Here is a 20,950-nt window from a genome sequence, read left to right on the forward strand (position 1 = left end):
CATAGTATTTCAAGTCCTTGCTACAGCCATCAGTCAGGAAAAAGAAATAAAAGGTATCCAAATTGGTAGGGAAGAGGTAACACTGTCATTATACGCAGACGACATGATACTACATATAGAAAGCCCTAGAGACGCCACACAAAAACTGCTAGAACTGACAAATGAATTCAGCAAGACAGCAGGACACAAGGCTAACATACAGAGATTGGCTGCATTTCTTTACGCTTAACAATAAAATATCAGAAAGGAAATGTAAAAAAAAAAATCCCTTTTATTTATTTTTTTAATCAACGGTTTTTATTTTTAATTTCTGAATGCATCCAAGTGCTTCAAAATTATTAAAACTGAAACGTTATACAGCAAGAAAAAAAAAGACTTCTTTCTTGCCACCATGGAACAAGTTACCAATCCTCTACATGCAGAAGCTCCATTATTGCTGAAAAAATCCCTTTTAAAATAACATCAAAAATAAAATAAAATACTTAGGAATAAACCTGACCAAGGAGGTAAAAGACTTATATGCTGAGAACTGTAAAACATTAATAAAGGAAATTGAAGGTGATTCAAAGAAATGGAGAGATATCCCATGCTCTTGGATTGGAAGAATTAACATTGTTAAAATGGCCATACTACCCAAAACAATCTACAGATTTAATGCAATCCTTATCAAATTACCCATGACATTTTTCACAGAACTAGAATAAATAATCCTAAAATTTATATGGAACCATAAAAGACCCAGAATTGCCAAAGTAATCCTGAGGAAAAAGAACAAAGCAGGAGGGACTTCCCTGGTGGGGCAGTGGTTAAGAATCCACCTGCCAGTGCAGGGGACATGGGTTAGAGCGCTGGTCTGGGGAGATCCCACCTGCTGCGGAGCAACTAAGCCCATGCGCCACAACTACTGAGCCTACACTCTACAGCCCATGAGCCACAACTACTGAAGCCCGCCCGTGCTCTGCAACAAGAGAAGACACTGCAATGGGAAGCCCGCACAGTGCAATGAAGACTCAATGCAGCCAAAAATAAATAAATAAATAAACAATTTTTTTAAAAAAGAACAAAGCAGGAGGCATAACCCTCCCAGATTTCAGACAATACTACAAAGCTACAGTAATCAAAACAGCATGATATTGGCACAAAGACAGACATATGGATCAATGGAACAGAATAGAGAGCCCAGAAATACACCCACACATCTATGGTAAATTAATCTTCGACAAAGGAGGCAAGAATATACAATGGGGAAAAGACAGTCTCTTCAGCAAGTGGTGTTGGGAAAGTTGGACAGCTGCATGTAAACCAATGAAGTTAGAACACACCCTCACACCATACACAAAAATAAACTCAAAATGGCTTAAAGACTTAAATACAAGACAGGACACCATAAAATTTCTAGAAGTGAACATAGCAAAACATTCTGACATAAATCGTACCAACATTTTCTTAGGTCAGTCTCCCAAGGCAATAGAAATAAAATCAAAAGTAAACAAATGGAACCTAAACAAACTTACAAGCTTTTGCACAGCCAAGGAAACCATAAACAAAACAAAAAGACCTACGGACTGGGAGAAAATATTTGCAAATGATGTAACCAACAAGGGCTTAATTTCCAAAATACACAAACAGCTCATACAACTCAATAACAAAAAAAAACAAAACAACCCAATCAAAAAATGGGCAGAAGGCCTAAATAGACATTTCTCCAAAATGACATATAGATGGCAAATAGGCACATGAAAAGATGCTCATCATCGGTAAATATTAGAGAAATGCAAATCAATACTACAATGAGGTACCACCTCACACCGGTCAGAATGGCCATCATTAAAAAGTCTGCAAATAACAAGTGCTGGAGAGGGTGTGGCAGAAAGGGAACGCTCCTACACTGTTGGTGGGAATGTAAATTGGTGCAGCCACTATGGAAAACAGTACGGAAGTTCCTCAAAAAACTAAAAATACAGTTGCCATATGATCCAGCAATCCCACTCCTGGGCACATATCCAGAAAAAAACTGTAATTAGAAAAGATACATGCACCCCTAGGTTCACAGCAGCACTACTTACATTAGCCAAGACATGGAAGCAATCTAAATGTCCATCGACAGATGAGTGGATAAAGAAGATGTGGTACATATATACAATGGAATATTGCTCAGCCATAAAAAGAATGAAATATTGCCATTTACAGCAACATGGATGCAAATAGAGATTATCATACTAAGTGAAGTAAATCAGAAACAGAAAGACAAATATCACATGATATCACTTACATGTGGAATTTAAAATATGACACAAATGAACTTATCTATGAAACAGAAACAGACTCACAGACATAGAAAACAGACTTGCGGTTGCCAAAGGGGAGAGGGGGTGGGGGAGGGATGGAATGGGAGTTTGGAATCAGCAGTTGCAAACTATTATATATAGAATTGATAAACAACAAGGTCCTACTGTATAGCACAGGGAACAATACTCAATATCCTATAATAAACCATAATGGAAAAGAATATGAAAAAGAATATGTATATATGTATATATAACTGAATCATTTTCTGTACAGCAGAAATTAACACAACATTGTAAATCAACTATACTTCAATAAAATAAATTTTTTAAAATGCATGTAGTTTTGGTTCATGGGTGTTTTTACCATGTAAATGTTATCAAATGCTATATCTGACCACACAGCTTGCTTTTTCACTCCCAACTATGTGCCTTAGAGCCCTTCCCATGTCAGTACACGTGACCCCTTTATTCATTTTAACTTCTGCACCATATTCCACTGTCTGGACTAACCTGTTTGCCAATGTTTTCTCAAAACTTTTTTATTTGGCTCCAGCTCTAAATGAATTGTCCAAATTGGTTTAAAAGAAACATTTCCAACCACTAGGCCATGATTTTTTTTGTAACTTTCATGCACACCTGGATGATTTTACAACTTTTAGAACCATTTCAAAGCACTTTTTATTGCTTTTTAAGTTACTGTGTAATTTTTTTTTAATATTCCAGTTCACGCTCAGCCTACAATACCTCCTTTCCCACTTTGCTATGTTTCACCAGTTTTTTTTCCAATGACTTGTTTCTTTTCCTTTTAAGTGGCTTTTACTTAGTATAGTTTTTACTGCTCCACGACATTATTTTGCAGTCAGAACTGAAGCTCTGGCCAAAAGCACAATACATGTGGCCTCAGTGTGTGCTGAGAGCCACGGCAGAGGCTCAGAGCCAGCAGCTGCTCAAACATTACAGGCATCGAGTGTGGGCTTATAAGCATATCATTCAAAAGTCTCCAAATTCAGAAATCATTACCAAACACACTGATCAGTCTTTCATTTCAGTCACTTTGTCATTCTGACCAGTTTATTTGGGTTCTAAATATTTTTGACTAAATCAGCTGCTACTACCACCCCATCCTCTGAGGCCAGCCACACCGGGCAGGGCTAACTTCCTTCCTGGTGTCCCTAGAGGCCCAATGTCCAGGGACCAGCACAAAGAGGAGAGGCACCAGTGGGCAAGACCAGGGGATGGGGGCTGTATTGGTCTAAAGCTCTCAGCCCTTTCGGGAATGAAGTTTAGACCCTGCTGCTGCCACCTTGGCCCCAAGCTGACCTCAGGGATTAGAGCGGGGCTAATGAGGCCAAGGCCTCAGGTCTCATCTATTCCAGGGATATCTGTTTTATCTCCCAAGGCCAGAGTCCGTATCTTGACCTTGGCCCATTGCCTGGCAAATGGCAGAGATTAAGAAGGGACCCAATGGGAGACAGAGGATGGCTTAGTAGCTCCCTCTCCTGCCGAAGGAATAACTCCAAGCCACATCCTATGGTTGGTGGGTGTTTAGGGCCCAGCACAAGGATGACACAGCCCCAGGATATTGTAAAGTAAGACTATCTCTTTGGAAGGGGCTTAGATAAAGAGAAAGGCCCCTCCCTGTTTTGGATTTCAGAGGCAGGATGAGCCCCGTGGAAGCTCTCATCCTGAGAGATGCTTTGCACCCCCTTCTAATCTTTAAGCCTTGTTATCTACTGGCACTGAGGCACAAGGCCTGCACCTACAATCCACGTTCACCCCAGCAGCCTGGGCTTGCCTCCCTGGGGTGGTCACATGCCTCATTTGACTCCCACTCGCCTGCCATGTGCACAGAGTAGCACACAGGACCAAACTCCCACTTGCAAAGGCATCTGTGTTCTAATCCCTCCTATCCCCAAAGTTAAAACCTGGCGGTCCAGCCAGCACATCGACCTTCAGACATGTCTGCTTTATCCTACCCAGAGATGGCCCACCCCATGCTTTTGAAGAGTTTAAATTAGTCGCCAATATTTAAAAAGTGTGGATTTTACTCTCAAATCTCTAGCTTCACTCCAACTATCAGGCCTGATTCCCACATGGCAGTGACTGCCCGAGCAGAACGGCAACTGTTTTAAGCAGCATCTGTCCTCTTGAATTCACACTGAGCCCCACTGTTCCCTGTGACACCTCCCCCTCTGAAGTCAAGGGTCAGTTGCCATCGACCACTCTGTTTGCATCACTTTCTCTTGCACTGATTTGGCTTCCCTTGTTGATGCTGTCTGCCTGGCCTCAGTAGGCATCTGGGTTTGCACCTGCCATCATGTACCCATATACCACTTTGTGTCTCCCAGGGCTCTGTGTCCATCCCCCTCCACCACCACCCCTCCCCAGCCCTCACCTTGTGATGTCTTCTGTCAGCTGGGCAGGGTCAGGGGGGTAGAACTTGACTGTGAAGGCAAAATTCCAGGGGCTGCCTGAGAGGAAAAGATGGAGGAGAGATCAGAGAGGCCCCATCTCCCCCGTGGGTGGCCCAGATGCACCATGCCATGGGCAGTTTTTCAGTCTTCCCATAACAATCATCTTAGGACAATCCAATAAGAGAGGCTGGCACATTATTCCCACTTGACAGATGAGGAGACTGAGGCCCAGATTAACAGACTTGTGAACTAGCAATGGGAAGGAAGGTAGAAAGAAAGAAAACAATGGTGCATGCCAGACATGCTGTTAATTACTTTACAAACATTGCTTCATTAAACCTCACAACATCCCTGTAAGTAAGTCCTTGATAATGATTATCCCCATTTTGTAAATGAGGACGGTGAGGCCCAGGCAGTAAAGTGGCCAGTCCAAGGTCACAAGCTAGGAAGTGGCAATGCTGAGGTTCAGACCCAGGCCACCTGGATCCAGAGCCCATGCTCTTCCCTCTACACCAAAGTCTGTGCCCCAGGACATCAATGGGAAGATAATTAATCTAGAAAATACCACATTAAACAGGTTTCCTAACTTTGGACTTCTCAGAGCCCTCACTCTGCTACTGTGCATTGCACCTCTTGAAGGGGGACATGCATTCAAGAGTTCCCAAAATCCATCTGACCTGTTGCATCTATTTGTCACAGGGCATCCTTCCAGATTAAAGTTTCTCAGAAAACATGTTGCAAAACTCTGCCCTATATAATGGTGACTCCATCTCAGATGGCAGAATTGGATTATAAACAAGACCCAAAAGCGAATATAATGGGCTAAAAGTAACAAAGAACATTTCACAGGGATAAATGTTAACCTCCACGTTTAGATATGAAAAATCAGTGGTACACATTTACAAGGTAGAGAAAAATAAACGCTGCGGTTTCGGCTGGAAACAAGCTCTGCAAACCAAGAAGAGGGATGACCACTTAAGAAGAGGGGGGGAGGGAGGAGGCCTTGATGAAAGGCCATAATCCAGAACAACGGTCAGACCACCCCTGGGACATTTTGGGCTCCATGCTCTAAAGGGACCTCTGACAAAGTGAGAAAGAGAGGCCCATCCAGGGCAGGGCTGTGGACGTGAAGGGCTGGAGGCCGTGCCATCACTACCATCCTGTCCCTGCAGGCACCACCATCTTCACCCTACAGCTGTCATGTCTCCAACACTTACTAAGTGCTGGTCGCTTGGCTTGCTAAGAACTTTACACGTGTTTTTGGAATTTAATCTTTATAGTGATCCTGAGGTAGACTTTCCTTTGAATAGATGAAGGTTTTGAGAGGTTAAGTCATTCTCCCAGGATCACCCAGCTAGTCAGCGATAGAAAACAGGTCTAGCCTCTGATCATATGACTCCACAACCTAGGCTCCTGACTGCAGCTGACTCCTTGGAAACAGCAGCCTCAAGGGGAAACAATCCCTGTCTCAAGAATAACAATGGGGGAGTTCCCTGGTGGCCTAGTTGTTAGGATTCCGGGCTTTCACCGCCATGACAGGGGTTCAATCCCGGGGAGCTGAGATCTCACAAGCCGCACAGCACAGCCAAGAAAAAAAGAGAGCGAGAGAATAATGGTAATAATTAATAATAATAATAATAATGGCTAATACAAACTGGGTGTTACTATGGGCAGGCACCTTTTAGGTGTTGAACACCTAATAACTCATTTAACCCTCACAACAACCCTAAAGATAAGGGTTACCCCCACTTTACAGATGATGAGGCACAGAGCAATTAAATAACACGAGAAGCAGTGACGGAGTCAGGATTCAAATCCAAGCAGTCTGCTTCCCGCATCTGTCCTTTTAACCATCACACCAGATTGCCTCCTACTATGTGAAGCACCTACTATGTGCTGGCTGTTGTCCACACTCACATCACTGAACCTTCATCCCCACCTAGTGAGGCAGTAATTACTAATCCATGTGCTAGGGAGATGCGGGAATCCAGAGAGGTGGAGGAATTGCCCCCAGTGCCCTAGGTGATGGGCCCTGAGATTTGGGAGGAAATATACCCAACTCTGAAGGCCAGGACATAAGGACTCAGGCGCCACCTTCAGAAGGTTGGAGTTGTCACAAATCAAGAAAGTGGGTAAAAAATTGCTCTGTGGGGGCCCCAGAAGCCAGAACTGGGGTGAGTGGGTGGAGACTGCAGGGGTAGGAACAGAGACTGTGGCTTTACTAAATAAAGGAGGAAGCCCTGCTCCTTCATAACCCAAGGGGATCACTTCTTGCCCTGGGAAGGGAGTCGAGACCCAAAGATTCTGTCAGCAGCTTCTCTTTTCTAAGGTCCTGGTCCTTCTCAAACACTCTCAGCCACTGTGTGTGTTCTGATTCTTTCAGGCATGAGAGCCAGGCCTCCCAGCTGGACTGGGGTTCCTGGGGACAGCAAAAAGGCCAGGCCTAGGACCCTGTTGGACCCAGAGAGGGGGGCTCTGTCCGTGAGCCTGCCTCTATCTCCAACTTACAGGAGGCTACAGAAAGCATCCCTCAAGCCCCCTCCTGCATAGTCAGCTGGCATCCCTAGGCCCAGCTGCCTGCTGTCACGGCAACAGGCTTGGCTCTAGCTTTCCAGCCAGGGGACCAGGAAGCCCAAGCACAGCCAAGGGGAGGAGCCCCCAGTGGAGGCATCACTGCCTCTAGGCTCCAAGTCCCCACTCACCGCATGCCCCCTGGCTGAGGCCACCTACCTCCCGCTTCTGGCGTTGGAAGGCTGCCCCGCCCCCTCCCAACATGCCTTTTTTCCTCTGGGCCAGAAAAGACAGGTTTTTGGCTTGCTCATCTGTCTTTGACCCAGGCCCTGAAAAGAGTGCAGGATGGTGCCAGGGGGCCAGGGCTCAAGACCTGGCGTGGCCCATACCTCGCTCTGTGATCTTGGGTAAACAACTGCCTCTTTCTGGGCCTCGGTCACCCATCATTAAACACAGGACACATTCACTCCTCTCAGTTGGCAGTGGCCTAGAGTACTGTGGGGACAAGGATTCTGAGCTGAGTCAAAGGTCACTGATCACCGAAGCCTGCACTGGCCCTGGACAGAAGGTGGCTGTTTTGAGGCCATCGGTCTGTCCCCTTGCCCTAGATGACTCTGCAGGTCCCTTCTAGGGCTGACGTCCTGAAGGCAGCTGTGATCCCTCTGCTAACCTGCTGGGTGACTCCTCTTGTCCAGGCCTCAGGCTCCTCATCTCTAAAACAATACCCTGCCTTCCCCAAGATGTGCCACACACAGCAAACGAACTCACGGGTCCGAACGCACTTCCCAAAGGAGGAGGGAGCAGCGCACCTAGGGCCCTCAAGGCCCGGAGCCCCCCCCGCCACCTTCCACTACCAGTTCCAACCACAGCAAGCCACTCACTCCGGATCTGCTTCTTGATTTCCTTGGAGGGGTCCAGCCAGTTCTGTAGGAGAAGATAGAGTTCTTTAGAGGGAGATGGAGGAGGGGACTTGGGTAGGGTTAGGAGAGAGAAACGTCCCGAAATGGCCTGCCAACAGCCCCTTAGCTGGGAACACCCTTCCCTGGCTGAGCTGTCTGGGTCCTTTCCCCCGGGACTGGGAGGTGAGGGAATGAGGCCTGGCTTCACTCAGGGTTTGGGACCCGGGGCCCTGGGCCTGGCAGTGCTTGGAGGCAGCATGGTGAACGGGTAATGCAGCTGCAGTGGGATTGGTGGGAAGAAGGAAACTCGGGCAGGAGTTTCCCAAGGGTGGGGAAGAGGGGCTGGGGGGTGAGTGCCTCAGCTCCCACAGGAAGCCATGCCACGGCTCTCCAGATACCCATCTGGGGCTGACTTGCAGGCCCCCAAGGAAGGGGCACAGGGGAGACAGAGAACTGAGGATGGACAGGGCAGGGTGAACCCTGGAGGCGTGCAGACAGAAGGTACCTAATGAAGATCTGAGGACTGATGGAAGCCATGGGATGTGGCCAGGCCAATGGGGGCCTAAGGGAAGAGACCCCACCACCACCCAGGGCAGGCCTTCCAGTCAGCCCCGCTCCCCAGTCCAGGCACCTTCTGGCTGTCGGCATCACAGAAGGTCAGGCCAAAGTAGTCCTTCTCCAGGAGGTTGAGGTGCTCACAGACCAGGTCAAACAGCACCTGGCCCCGGCCGTGTTTCTGAAGAGAAGAGCAGAGCTGCCGTGAGGCCGGAACACACCTCAGCATGGGGCGGGGAGACGCCCCAGGCTCCACCAGGACGACCTGAAAACCTGCAAGAGGTTTCCAGCATCTGGGGAGGATCTCAGCACTCCTGCCACCCACCTGGCTCTGCTCTCCAAGTCCTAAGGAATCCTGGGGGGACACTAATGCCTAGCCCATCAACTGCCTTCTTCCAAGCCCTCCTGGGGCCCTCCTAGAACTCAGACCTGCTTGGGGGAAAGCCAGAGTGGGGTCGGGGAGTGACTGATTTTTCCTTCCTGTACAGTGATTAGGAGAAACAGGCTAAGTTGGACCCAAGGAGCAGAAAACCAAAAGTCTGAGTTTTGAGTGTGAGAGGAAGAGACAAGCCACCTGACATGTGAGGGACATGGGCAGGGGAGGAGGGGAGGGCCTGGGACTCAGGGTCACAGCATGACTGTCCTCCACTGGCCCCTCCCCTTACACTAAGGGAGCATCACCTCTACCCAGGCAGCAAGTGAGGTTCCACAGGGGCTCACAGAGCCTAAATCAGCCTCAGCTGCAAGCAGCACTGTTCAAGCCACCTTCTCCCCCCAACTCCCATCAGCAAGGCGTGGTACCTCTCTGAACACCACCTGGGCCTGAGGATTCAGAAGGACAAAGCCCAGAACCTGGCTGGGTACCCCAAACCCACAGGGGTGAGGATGAGCATCGATAAAGGGATCACGGGGCAGGGGGCGCGCGAAGCCGTCACTACCCAAAGAGGCAGCGGACTCCAGGGAGCAGGTGAGGTCCCTGCAAGGTCTGGCTAGGTCACTGGGGACTGGCACCAGGCCTGAATGTGGGGAGCAGCTGGGAAACCAGGGGATTCCTGAGCCTGGAGGAGAGCTTCAGAGAGAGTGGCCTTGGCCAAACCCTTCCACTCTTCTAGGGTAACTGAAACAGCACCTTGGGGCCACCATGGGCAGGAGGAAAGAGGGAGAAGATATCCCTTTGTTTTGCCCAGGAGTAGGCAAGATGTCCACCCTGCAACCTTTCTATGGAAGAAATAAACATTAAAAAAAAAAACAAAACCCAACCCGGCAAAGACGACAGAGCCAGCCTCCCAGGTCTCAGAAGTCGGTCCCTTAAGACCAGGGATCGGGGGAGAAAGGGAGGTGGGTCCTGTAACTCTCAGCAGTAAAGCCACCCTCTGGACTCTTCCATACACGTGGATGGGCCAGGAATGGTGCCTGGACCGGGGCAGAACCTCGAAGGGGGCGAGTGAGAGCTTAGAATTCGGGTGGGAGTTCCAGCCTGTACAGGAAAGGGAGATGCTACATGTGGGACCAGGAGGGCTGACCCCAGAGAGGAGGTGTCTGCCCAGCCACCCACTGTGGGCCAGAGCCATGCCACAGAGTGTCTCCACAGCCTGGGGGGGAGGGTCCTTCCAATGGGCCACCTCCCTATGCCTGGGGGACGCCTCACCATGGAAGCCTCGAGTGACCAGTTTGTCCTGGTGCCCTGGATAGGGTACTTCACAGGGAGAAGCCTTCTCCACACCCATTATATACATGAAAATGATTCTGGTTGAAACCTCAGCGTCTGCTGGGTGAGATGAAAGAGCCCAGGTCCTACCAGGCTACAGATCAGCCCCGAAACGGTGACTCCTTGCCGAGGTACAGCCACCCTGATTCCTGGCACCAGCCCTGTGCCTCGCCTAACACTATCTGCAATGAGAAGAGCCCTCTGCGGGCCTCAGTGCCACCATCTGTGCAAAGGAGGGCTGGCTGCGTCATCTCCCCAGGACGCGGCAGTCGGTCCAGGCCTCCTTGAAGAGTGGATGCCCTCTGGCTTGGCCCAGGCTGCGCGCGCACAGAGGCCTGTCCTGGCTCTCAGGACGGTCGACCAAGGACGGGGCCTGTGGTGCTCCCTACCTCCACCTCACACTCATACTCAGAGGCATCGAGCAGAGTGACTCGGCAGACGGCACTCTTGTATTTCTTGGCAATCTTCTGGGGCGACTTCTGGGCCTTGCTGGGCGTGGTCCTCTCCGACAGGCCATCGGCCTCCCCGAAGTCCTTCTCCTCCATGTCTAGGCTCTACAGGTCCAACCAAGGGAAGGGTTTAGTCAGCGGGCTAGAAACCATAGCTTTGCGTCCAAATGAGATGCAATAAGGATGCAGCTGGGGCTCAGACAGACCCCAAAATGAGAACCACTGTCCCCTAAGACCCCCCAGGTGACCACGGTCAATGGTGGGTGTGTGCAGGAAGAGAGCCAGAGCTTCTGCGTACAATGGGTGGGCTCATACGAGGGGTCCACTGCTCCCCTGCAGGCGGGAGCTGTCCTATCTGCCGAGAACAGTGCATGAGTGATCAGGACGTGGTCTCCTCCTCCTCAGTCTGTCACTGGGTCTAGCATGGGGCTGGGACTGATCTAGTGGAGGGAAGGGAGGTCAGAGCCCTGCCCACTAGTCCTAACTCTGTCACTGACACCCTCAATGACCTTGGCCAAGTCCCTGCTCTCTCTGGTCCAGCTGTGAATTCGGGGAGGTGTGAATTCAATGGCCAGATGAACCCCCAAGTCCTCTGTCTCTTTTTAGGGTGATGAATTTTGCTCTGCAGTCACCCTGGGCTTGCCCCGCTAGAATGGACCGCCTTGGGGGATAGGAAAATAAGGTTGAAAGAACACTGATTTTCAAAATCAGATCTAGATCTGACTTGCACTTCTGTCGCATTATAGCAATGTGACTTGGGTAACTCACTTCATCCTGCTGAGGCTCTGTTTCCCCAGGTGTAAAATGGGGAAATCAATAGTTACCTTCTTAGGTCTCAGAGAATTAATTATAGAAATGAACACTATGCCCCCTGCACAGTTCTTGGCATGTAATGGGTCAATAATACATCTCAGTTTCCCCGTTGCCTCCCTTCTGGAGGACTGGCTGGGCAGGAAGAGGGATCCCGTGCTCTCAGGCACACACCTGTTCGGCAGGCCGGGCGTCCTGATGGGGCGGATGCTTCTCATTGGAGTTGGCCTCGGGATGGCCGTGGCCTGCGGGGGTCACAGGGGTAGTAGCTGCAGCGGCTGCCTCAGGCTGCTGCGGGGCCTCCTCCTGAGCCTTCTTCACCTCAGAATCTGGGCCTGTCTCTGTTGTCATGGTGACCAGCACGCCTGCATTGGCACAAAGGAGAGAGCACGTGATGGGGGAGAGGGGCAGCAGTGGTGCGACAGAACGGTGCGAGGGGCACAGGAACCACACGTGGAGAGAAACAGATGGAGACAAACGGACAAAGAGCCACAGAGAGAAGGAGGAGGGAGGGAGGGAGAGACAGAGGAAGTGAGGATGGGGACAGAGTCACGAGAAGTGAGGGCTCGGTGGCAACAGCCGAGGTCACAGACCCCCACCCACCCTTGTGCCATATAGCTCCTCAGGGACTCCAAGCTCTTGGCCCAGGTCTGGAATCAGGGCCCTTCCTAAGGGCAAGGAGAGTCTCTCCAGGGGGCCCCACTCTGCCAAGAGCACCAGGGACAGTCAGTGACCACCTCCAGGCAGGCCCTTGGCCAGGCTGTCTCTCCCACTACAGCACCTGGCACACGGTAGTCCCTCAGTCAATGTGGGATAAAATGGAACTCAACCCAAAGAGCCCTGTGCTCCTGGCCTTTCCAGCCCTGACATCGGACAAGGCTCTTCATGCCCCAAGCCTCAATAATTCCTGCCCCCTGACTTCACAGGGATGTTGTCAGGATGTACTTAAAGGGATAACGCAGGAAGGTACTCTTAAAAAACGCACAGCCCTGATGATGTCAAAGTCAGGCGAACTGGACTCGGGCTCCACATCTGCCACAAATGGGCCGTCGGCTGGTCTCACTAGGACTCATCCAAAAAGTGAGGGACTTAGAAATTATCTCTGCAACCGACTATTCTTATCATTTCCCCCTCAGAGCAGGAAGTGAGGAGATTTCAGAGAATCAAGGACCTGTTGCCCAGCTGCTCTTTGGAATAAGCAAATTGCAAAGAGAGAAAAGGAGCGAGAGAAAGAAAGAAAGAGAGAGAAAGAAAGAATGGCATGGCCCCATTTTTATATTAAAAAAAATACCAATAACCTCAACAATACATCTTTGTGTTTGTACACATGTAGTAAAAGGTCTGAAAGGAGAAACAAACTGTTAAGAGAGGTTAATAATTCAGAAGTAGATAGAGGAAAAAGAGAGAGGGTGCGATAAGAGAGGGAGCTTCATTTTTTACTTCATACACTTTGGAATTACTTGTATAATTTAAAAAATACATCTATATTTTTTTAACCCATGTTGTTTGTTTGTTTGTTTTTAGGAAGGCAAAAGCACCCATTTCTGACCCCCATTGATCAAAACAAACCTCTCAAAAAAAAAGAAATTTGGAGCTAAAACCGGGTAACAGAGAAATGAGCAGGAACCCGCACCCCTGAGTCTAAAGCCTTCCTCCGAATCCATCATACTAAATGAGAAAGATCCAGATGAGACTTGGCAGGTCCCTCCCTCACCCCACCCACCACGGGGCCTTGGATGGGCAGTTAGACAGACAGACACAGGATTCACCCTGGGCTGTGCACATGCTCCAAGCCCCAGCCCCACGTTTCCTTTTTATTCTTCAGTTTCTCCCCCTGCCTTCCAGGGGCCACCAGCCCCACCCAAAGCAAGGGGCACTGGACAGAAAGTCAGGGGTCCTGAGCACCCCACTCAGCCACCCAACATCTCTAGGGCCCTAGAGAGGTCACGAGCATCCTCAATTCCCACCTCGTGGATAATGAGTGGAACACTTTGTAAGCTGGAGTTCATAGCACAGATGAGAGGGTCTGTTGTTACAGATGCCGCCGTTAAGAAGATGAGGAGGAAGGGAAGGTCTTGGTCCACATTGCCTTAACCCCACCCAAAAATGCTTTCCACTCACGTCATTACCCCGGGCTTTAAGGGTATAATTTAAAGCCATAGTTAAATAAAGGCTCTCTGTTGCTTATATGACACTAAGTGCTGACTCTGTGCCAGAGCTCAAAGCAAGAAGAGCTGCTCAGGGGGGCTCACAGCCTCATGGTGTCAAACTGAGACCTATCTGCCTGGCTCTGGCTTTCTTCTAAGCCCTCACTGGAGGATACCAGCCATAATGCTAGATAAGGCTTACAGGGAAGAGCCCTTAAAATAAATGCCTGCTTAATTTTGCTTCAAAAAAAAAAAAAAAAAAAAAACCAGAACCCATGGACTAATCTGTATGTTTTGTGCTGGGAGAAGCAGAATCCACGTGCCCCTCATGGGTCCAGGGAGCCCAGCGCATCTACTCCCACCTCTGCCTCAGTCTGATTTCAGCCCGTACTCTCTGAACCTTCCCTGGGCCTGCATCATCTTGGAAATAGCCAGGAGAGTAATCGTAAATAAATATCCCAGTCTTTCACCACCCAGGTCTCCAGCAGAGGCTGCTGGCATGACTGCCTGGTGCTGGGAGAACCTCAGAGGAAAGGAGCTGGAAGCCTTCTGAGATAATTAGTCTTCTCCTCTTCTTTTACAGGTGAGACACAGAGAGCAAAAGAGGCTTGAGTGGGACTTCCCTGTTGGAACAGTGGTTAAGAATCCGCCTGTCAATGCAGGGTTTGAGCCCTGGTCCAGGAAGGTCCCACATGCCGTGGAGCAACTAATCTTGTGTGCCACAACTACTGAGCCTGCGCTCTAGAGCCTGCGAGCCACAACTACTGAGCCCATGTACCGCAACTACTGAAGCCCGAGCGCCTAGAGCCCATGCTCCACAACAAGAGAAGCCACCACAATGAGAAGCCCGTGCACCGCAACGAAGAGTAGCCCCTCTTGCTGCAACTAGAGAAACCCCACGCACAGCAACAAAGACCCAACGCAGCCAAAAATAAATAAATAAATTAATTAATTAAAAAAAAAATATATATATATATATATCATGGAAGGGACTTCCCTGGTGGTCCAGTGGTTAAGAATCCACCTTCCAACGAAGGGGATGTGGGTTCAATACCTGGTTGGGGAACTAAGATCCCACATGCCACGGGGCAACTAAGCCTGCGCCCTGCAGAGCCCACACGCCACAACTGGAGAGCCCGTGTGTCCCAACTGCTGAGCCCATGAGCTCTGGAGCCCGTGCGCCACAACTAGAGAGAAGCCCACGTGCTGCAATGAAATATCCCGTGTGCTGCAGCTAAGACCCAATGCAGCCAAATAAATAAATATATATATATTTTTTTTAAATCATGGAATCATGGAAAATTTTCACCAGAGTGAAAAAGCATGATACACAACAGTTTGTACAGATTGACCCTATTTTGATTAATGCACACATATAGTTCCAGAAATTTCAGCCAAGTATATTAACTATGGTTGCTTCTAGAAGGCAGGTCTACAAATCATTTTTTTCTTCTTTCTGTTTCACTGTAGTTCTCATTTTCTTCTACTATACTTGGAGATTTCTTGAATGATTTAAAAAAACTAGAAGTTAAAAAATAAATTTTTCCAATGCACATGGCCTGGTATGACAGGATGAGAAAGGGATAAATAAAATCTGTTTAAATTCTAAAAAAAGTTATGAATTAAAAAGAAAAATCACATTATTATTTTTTAAACCTATGATGAGATCCTTCTGTATCTCACAAATCCAGGGATAACGGCATGGTTCTCTCACTGGGGCACAGAAAGCGAGCCAAGAACCTGGCCTTGGCTTCTACCACAGCCAGTCACGTGGGCACGGTTCTGCCCAGGCCCAGGTCAGCACAGACTGATGGAGCCCGCTGTGCGGTCAAGCCGGCCAGGCACCGTAGGGGACCCGGAGGGACATGTGCTGGTTCCCGTGGAGCTCATCGCAACACGGGAGGATGATACTCACCCAGGATGTGACTTCGATTTGCCAGTGTACATTTCAGCCTCTAGAAGATTCTGGGACCTGGTGATCAGGAGTATGGCCTGGAGTTCCCAAAGAAGACTTAGAGGGTAGGGAGTGCAGGGTGAGGGAGTTAGGTTTTGAAAAAAGGGAGAATCTAGACAGGAGATGGCAGGGAGGGCATTTGGGCTGAGTCACTACGCGGGCAAACGCCCAGATGTGGGAATAAGTAGGGCTGTGCGGAGGACAGGGAGGAGCCTTGACATCCTGACTCCTTGGAACAAGAAGGCTATAAAGGTGAGCTCCACCCAGCCTGGCAGGAGGGACAGGCTGGAATCAGGGAGAAGGGAAGGAGTGTGGTGGGGGGATGGGGGCTGGCAGCTTTGCAAGAGTCAGAAGTGTTACTCTGCTGGAAAGGGCAAGACTCCCATTGCTGAGCCACTGCGGGCCAGGCCCCATACACAGTCATCTCATGGACCCCTCCATGCAGGGCAGCAAGGCAGGGGGCAGACCCAGGTCAGTCAGACCTAGACACGGAGCCCGGCTCCACCACTAGCTCAGTCTGGGACCTTGGGCAAGAGACTTCACTCCTCTGAGCCTAGGTCACCTCACCTATAAAACAGAGATAGTCTTCCCTCCCTCTCAGGGGGGTGATGGAGATTCAGGAAAATAACATAAGGACGGCACCCAATAAAACAACCCTGAGAGGGTCCAGAATTACAAGCAGTAATGGGAAGCCAGAGTGGGGAGTGGTCTGCGAAGCAGGAGTTTAGAAGTGGCCACCCAGGGCCTTCCTTGGTGGTCCAGTGGCAAGACTCCATGCTTCCACCGCAGGGGGCACGGGTTGAATCCCTGGTCGGGGAACTCAGATCCCACATGCCGCATGGTGCGGCCAGAAAAAAAACAAAAAAAAAGACGTGCCCACCCAGAACAGATGGATAGAGGGAGACAGAGGCCGGCAAAGCCTAACTGATGACACTAACATACGAAAACCCAAATGCACAGGATTAGAAAAGGGAAAGGTCAGCCAGAGAGGTAAATTCTGACAGTGCCTGCGCCAGCCCTGTCTGGAAGAGAGGGGCCCAGTGAGGCCCAGCATGCTTGCCTGGCCCCCTCTGGGGCCAGCTCAGCAGGCTGTCAGCCTCTGATGCTCTTCAACATTGCAACCACTGGCTGGATCCCCGGGTTTGCCTTCCGGGGTCACTAAGCAGCCTTCAGACACTGTGGCTTTCCATCTCGGTGGCCTGAAGGGGGAGGGTGTCCTTGCCCAGAAGAGGCAACATCCACTTGGCTTGCAGTTGTATCTCTCATTAAAAATGAATCGACCGGTTTATACATCAAGCTGTCCCACCAGGGTTCGCATGACTCAGCATCTCTGAGCCCAGTAAATTGGATTTGTTCTTTTTCTCCATCCCCACTTCCGTCCAGGTCCAAGCCACTCTCAGCTCCTGCCTGCACGGCTGCCCTACCTCTTCCATGGCCTCCCTGTAGCCACTCGGGCCCTCTTAGGGTTTATTCTCCACAGAGCAGCCACAAGGATTTCTTCAAACCTCCATTGGATGCCCTCTTTAAAACCTCCAATGACCTCCCATCAAAATAAAACAGAAATTCTTTATCAAAGCTCCGAGTCCCTGCACACAGCCCCTGCTTCAGCTCCCACTACTTCCCCACCCCTATTGCCACCATCACTGTGATGACGGTGTCACACTGGCTTTCTGTCTGCACCTCAGCCACGCCAGGCTTGCCCCTGTCTTGGGGTTGCCCTTAATGGTCCCTCTGCAGGGACAGCGGACTTGTCCCCTGGCTCTTGACATCTCTCACCTTTCAGATCTCAATCTATGTGCTCCTTGACCACTCTGTCTAAAGTGGGTCCCTCCTTCTATTTTTTTTGGTTATAGCTGGTTTTTCAGTTTTGCTTTATTTTGTTTTTGCCATTTTAACCACTTTTAAGTGTAACAATTCAGGGGCATTAATTACATTCACAATGTTGTACAACAACCACTACCACCTATTTCCAAAATTTTTCATCGCCCCTCAAACAGAAGCTCTGTTCCCATGAAGCAAGCATGCCGGGTTTGGTTTTTTCATAAGTTCACAAACGGAACTTATACTGATTGACTGACTGACTTATTTCTTTCTATTTCTCCTCTAGAATATAAACTCCACAAAGACAAAAATTTATCTGTCTCAGGAATTCCCTGGCGATCCAGTGGTTAGGACTCTGCGCTTCTACTGCAGGAGGCCTGAGTTTGATCTCTGGTCAGGGAACTAAGATCTCACAAGCTGTGCAGCGTGGCCCAAAAAAAAAAAAAAAAAAAATTTATCTGTCTCATTTACCATTTTCCCCAGGGCTTAGCGCAGTTCTTAATAAATAACAACAATAAAGCTAACATTTATAGAGTTTGCTATTTACCAGGCACTGATCTAAGCATGTTACATCAATTAACTCATTTAATCTTCATAATAACCTATAATAGGTACTCTTAACATCTCCATTTTACAAAAGAAGAAACTAAAGCACTGAGAAGTGACGTAACTTGCCCAAGATCACGCAGCCAGTAAATAGTGTCAGAATTCAAACCCAGGGAGTCTGGAGTCAGAGGGATGGGTAGATGGATAAATGGAAAAACACATGGGTGATGGGTGGATGGGACACCAATGAGACAAGTCTAGAGACCTGGGCTGCATTCACCTCGGGAGCCTTTCTGGCTACCAGCCAGCCAGCCTGTCCTGACAACTTATCAGACCTTACGCAGCTGACTTTTCCATCCAAACTCCTGATTATTTTCCTCCTGATTTTACTGATGAGGACACAGAGACCCAAAGAGGTCTACCGATTTGCCCAAGGTCATAAGGTGTGCCAAGTCTCTCTGGCTTCAAAGTCCATCCCACTACATGACATTTCAGCAGCCTCAGGGGGTTCGTGCTGAATAATTTCTCCCAGGGGTGAAGCTGGCTAAGGAAAAACTTCCCAAGATTGAAAGGCAAATACACTTGGAAGAGCTGAATTCAAAATCAGGACCACTGTTTCTTGTTTCATTTCTGCCACTTCTTATCTGATGAGCCTTGGGTGAGTCACTTCCCCTTTCTGAGCATCAGTTTCCCTATTTGTCAAATAAGGACGAGAGCTCCTGTCCTCCCACTTCAGAGCAGGGCTGTGTAGAGCAAGGATGTTTCAGAGAGCAAAAGGACTTTGAAACACAAAAGTTACAGTCACGCTAAAGACAAGGGAGAGTATATCACAGATGTTTACGACATGTGTACCGGAAGTGTGCCTTTGCATACATACACGTAGCAATGAAACAGCATGGGGGCACACACAGCCACGAGTGCCCATGGTCATGAACAATCACTCCCTAGCCAGGAAGGTTCTGTTCTAAAGCTGAGACACTGACGACTTCTACCCAGGTGTTTGTGGGAATGCTGAACCAGGTAGGAACTAATGGCAGGAAGGAGTGGAGAGAGAAAGAAATGGACAGCGTGTGGAAAACACCAAAACAAAGAGAATGCTAGGCAGAAAGTGAGATTCTTCTGCTCTGAATGATGTTTTCAGTGATCAGAGTTACCAGGATAATCCTTCTTTCTTTGGGGGAAACCAGGGAGTACATCTTCCCCGTCCCCCTACAACCATCTCCTGGGCTGTTGGTCCTCATCTGCACCCCTAGAACCATGCCCTGCTCAAAGAAGCGGGAGCATGAGCCCTTGGACTACCCTTTGAGCTCCCTTGCCTGCTAACCTCTGATTGCCTTTGGCCAATGGGAGTCACTGGCAGGAGGTCAGAGGGTGGAAGCAGAGAGGGACAGGGGTATATCTTCCCAACTGCCCTTCCTGTGGTTCTGGTGGTGGCTGAACCCCCCCCTCTGTGACAGCTCCTTGCACAGGCCCAGCCATCGCTGAATTCTGGTAACACTATTCCCTCCCTCTGTTCATTCAGGCCAAAGGGAGGTAATAGCTTCTGTCACTGTGAGTTTGCGGGTACCCCTTGTGGGTTCCCTTAACCCTGCTCGCAGCTTTATTAACTTCTCCAAGTTGAAGCATCTGAGTGGAATTCTGTTTTCTGCCAGAATCTGACTGATACACCACCTGACCCTAAATAGATATACGAATTAGAGAGGGAGGGGAGGAGCAATTGGGAAGAGGCAGTCTAGTCTAGCGGTTAAGGATAAAATAGGAGGCTGGAGACCTTGAACACTCCCTTAACCTCCCTGTGACTCAGTGTCTTCATCCGTAAAACCATGATGATAATCTCACCCGCTTCACAGGTTTACTATGAAAACAGAATTGGACCATGCCCGTAAAGCACTTACATGCCAAAACCCACAGTTAGTGCTCAAGAAATATTAGAAATTCTCATCTTGAGTTCTGAGTCTAAAGGCTCAAATGTTAACAATACCATTCCCTTAGAGCAGGAATTTTTGGGGCTTTTTAAAGGGGGTTCTCTGTGTTACACAATTTTTCTACTATGAGCATGTATTACTTAGGAGTCAGAAAAGAAAAAGAAAAGAATTAAAAGAAAAAACGCCGTGAGAGAGAGAGAGAGCCTACTCTCCTTCCCCTCTGGGGATGACGGTAATTGCCACCGGGATCTCCCCAGTACGGAACATTCACTTCGTTGAGTGACAATCTCCTGGTGGACATGAATGAAATGACCGCCTGTGAGGAGGGAGGAGGGGGACTGTCCCGCCCTACCAGCCGGTCCCCTAACGGAGTCAGAGGGGTGGAAACAGGAGCTGGGCCTGCAGTCATTCCCACTGATGCTCAGGTCCGCACACGGCAGGGGGGAGACGGCAATTTGTCAGAGGCCTGCGGTACCCATGGGCACCGCATTAAATAAAACCAAGCAACGTGAAGAGGCTGCCACCCGTCAGCACTGGCTTCTTGCCCAAAGGTTTCACGTGCCACCGCGGAGCCACAGACTGATGTGCAGTTGTAGGCCGGGGACCACATGACATGCCCAGAACTGCAGAGTAACAGCATCAGAAAGGGGAAATGCCTCCCGCTTGGACCACACTGACGACTGCAAAGGCAGACAGAGACCTCCCTCTGGTGGGACATCCTCTGAGAGCTGGACAATGAGCTTCCAGGCTTCGTCTCCTGTGAGCTCCACAAGGGTCACCCGAGATAGGTAGGTTTATTCCCCAGGCAGGCTCAGCTGGCCAAGGTCACACAACTACTCAGTTTGAGTAGAGCCAGGATGTGGACCCAGGTCTGCTGACTCACAGCCCCATGCCCTTCCCCCTCGATCCTGCTACATCCCACC

The 20,950-nt window shown here is 49.3% G+C and overlaps 1 protein-coding gene across 20 annotated transcripts in view; it reads right to left on the reverse strand.

Moving 5' to 3' along the window:
* EPB41L1 (erythrocyte membrane protein band 4.1 like 1) overlaps positions 1-20,950 on the reverse strand; it is a 127,019-nt gene that overhangs the window by 43,783 nt on the left and 62,286 nt on the right. For all 20 annotated transcript variants that reach the window (XM_060124832.1, XM_060124850.1, XM_060124849.1 and 17 more), the window contains 5 exons: positions 11,809-11,999; positions 10,765-10,929; positions 8,744-8,848; positions 8,095-8,137; positions 4,684-4,759 (listed from right to left, as the gene is read on the reverse strand). In XM_060124832.1, coding sequence (XP_059980815.1) covers positions 4,684-4,759; positions 8,095-8,137; positions 8,744-8,848; positions 10,765-10,929; positions 11,809-11,985 — 566 coding nt within the window. In that variant the 5' untranslated portion in view covers positions 11,986-11,999. The remainder of the gene's footprint in view (positions 1-4,683; positions 4,760-8,094; positions 8,138-8,743; positions 8,849-10,764; positions 10,930-11,808; positions 12,000-20,950) is intronic.

Source organism: Lagenorhynchus albirostris, chromosome 15, assembly GCF_949774975.1.
Source record: "Lagenorhynchus albirostris chromosome 15, mLagAlb1.1, whole genome shotgun sequence".
Lineage (NCBI taxonomy): Eukaryota > Metazoa > Chordata > Mammalia > Artiodactyla > Delphinidae > Lagenorhynchus > Lagenorhynchus albirostris.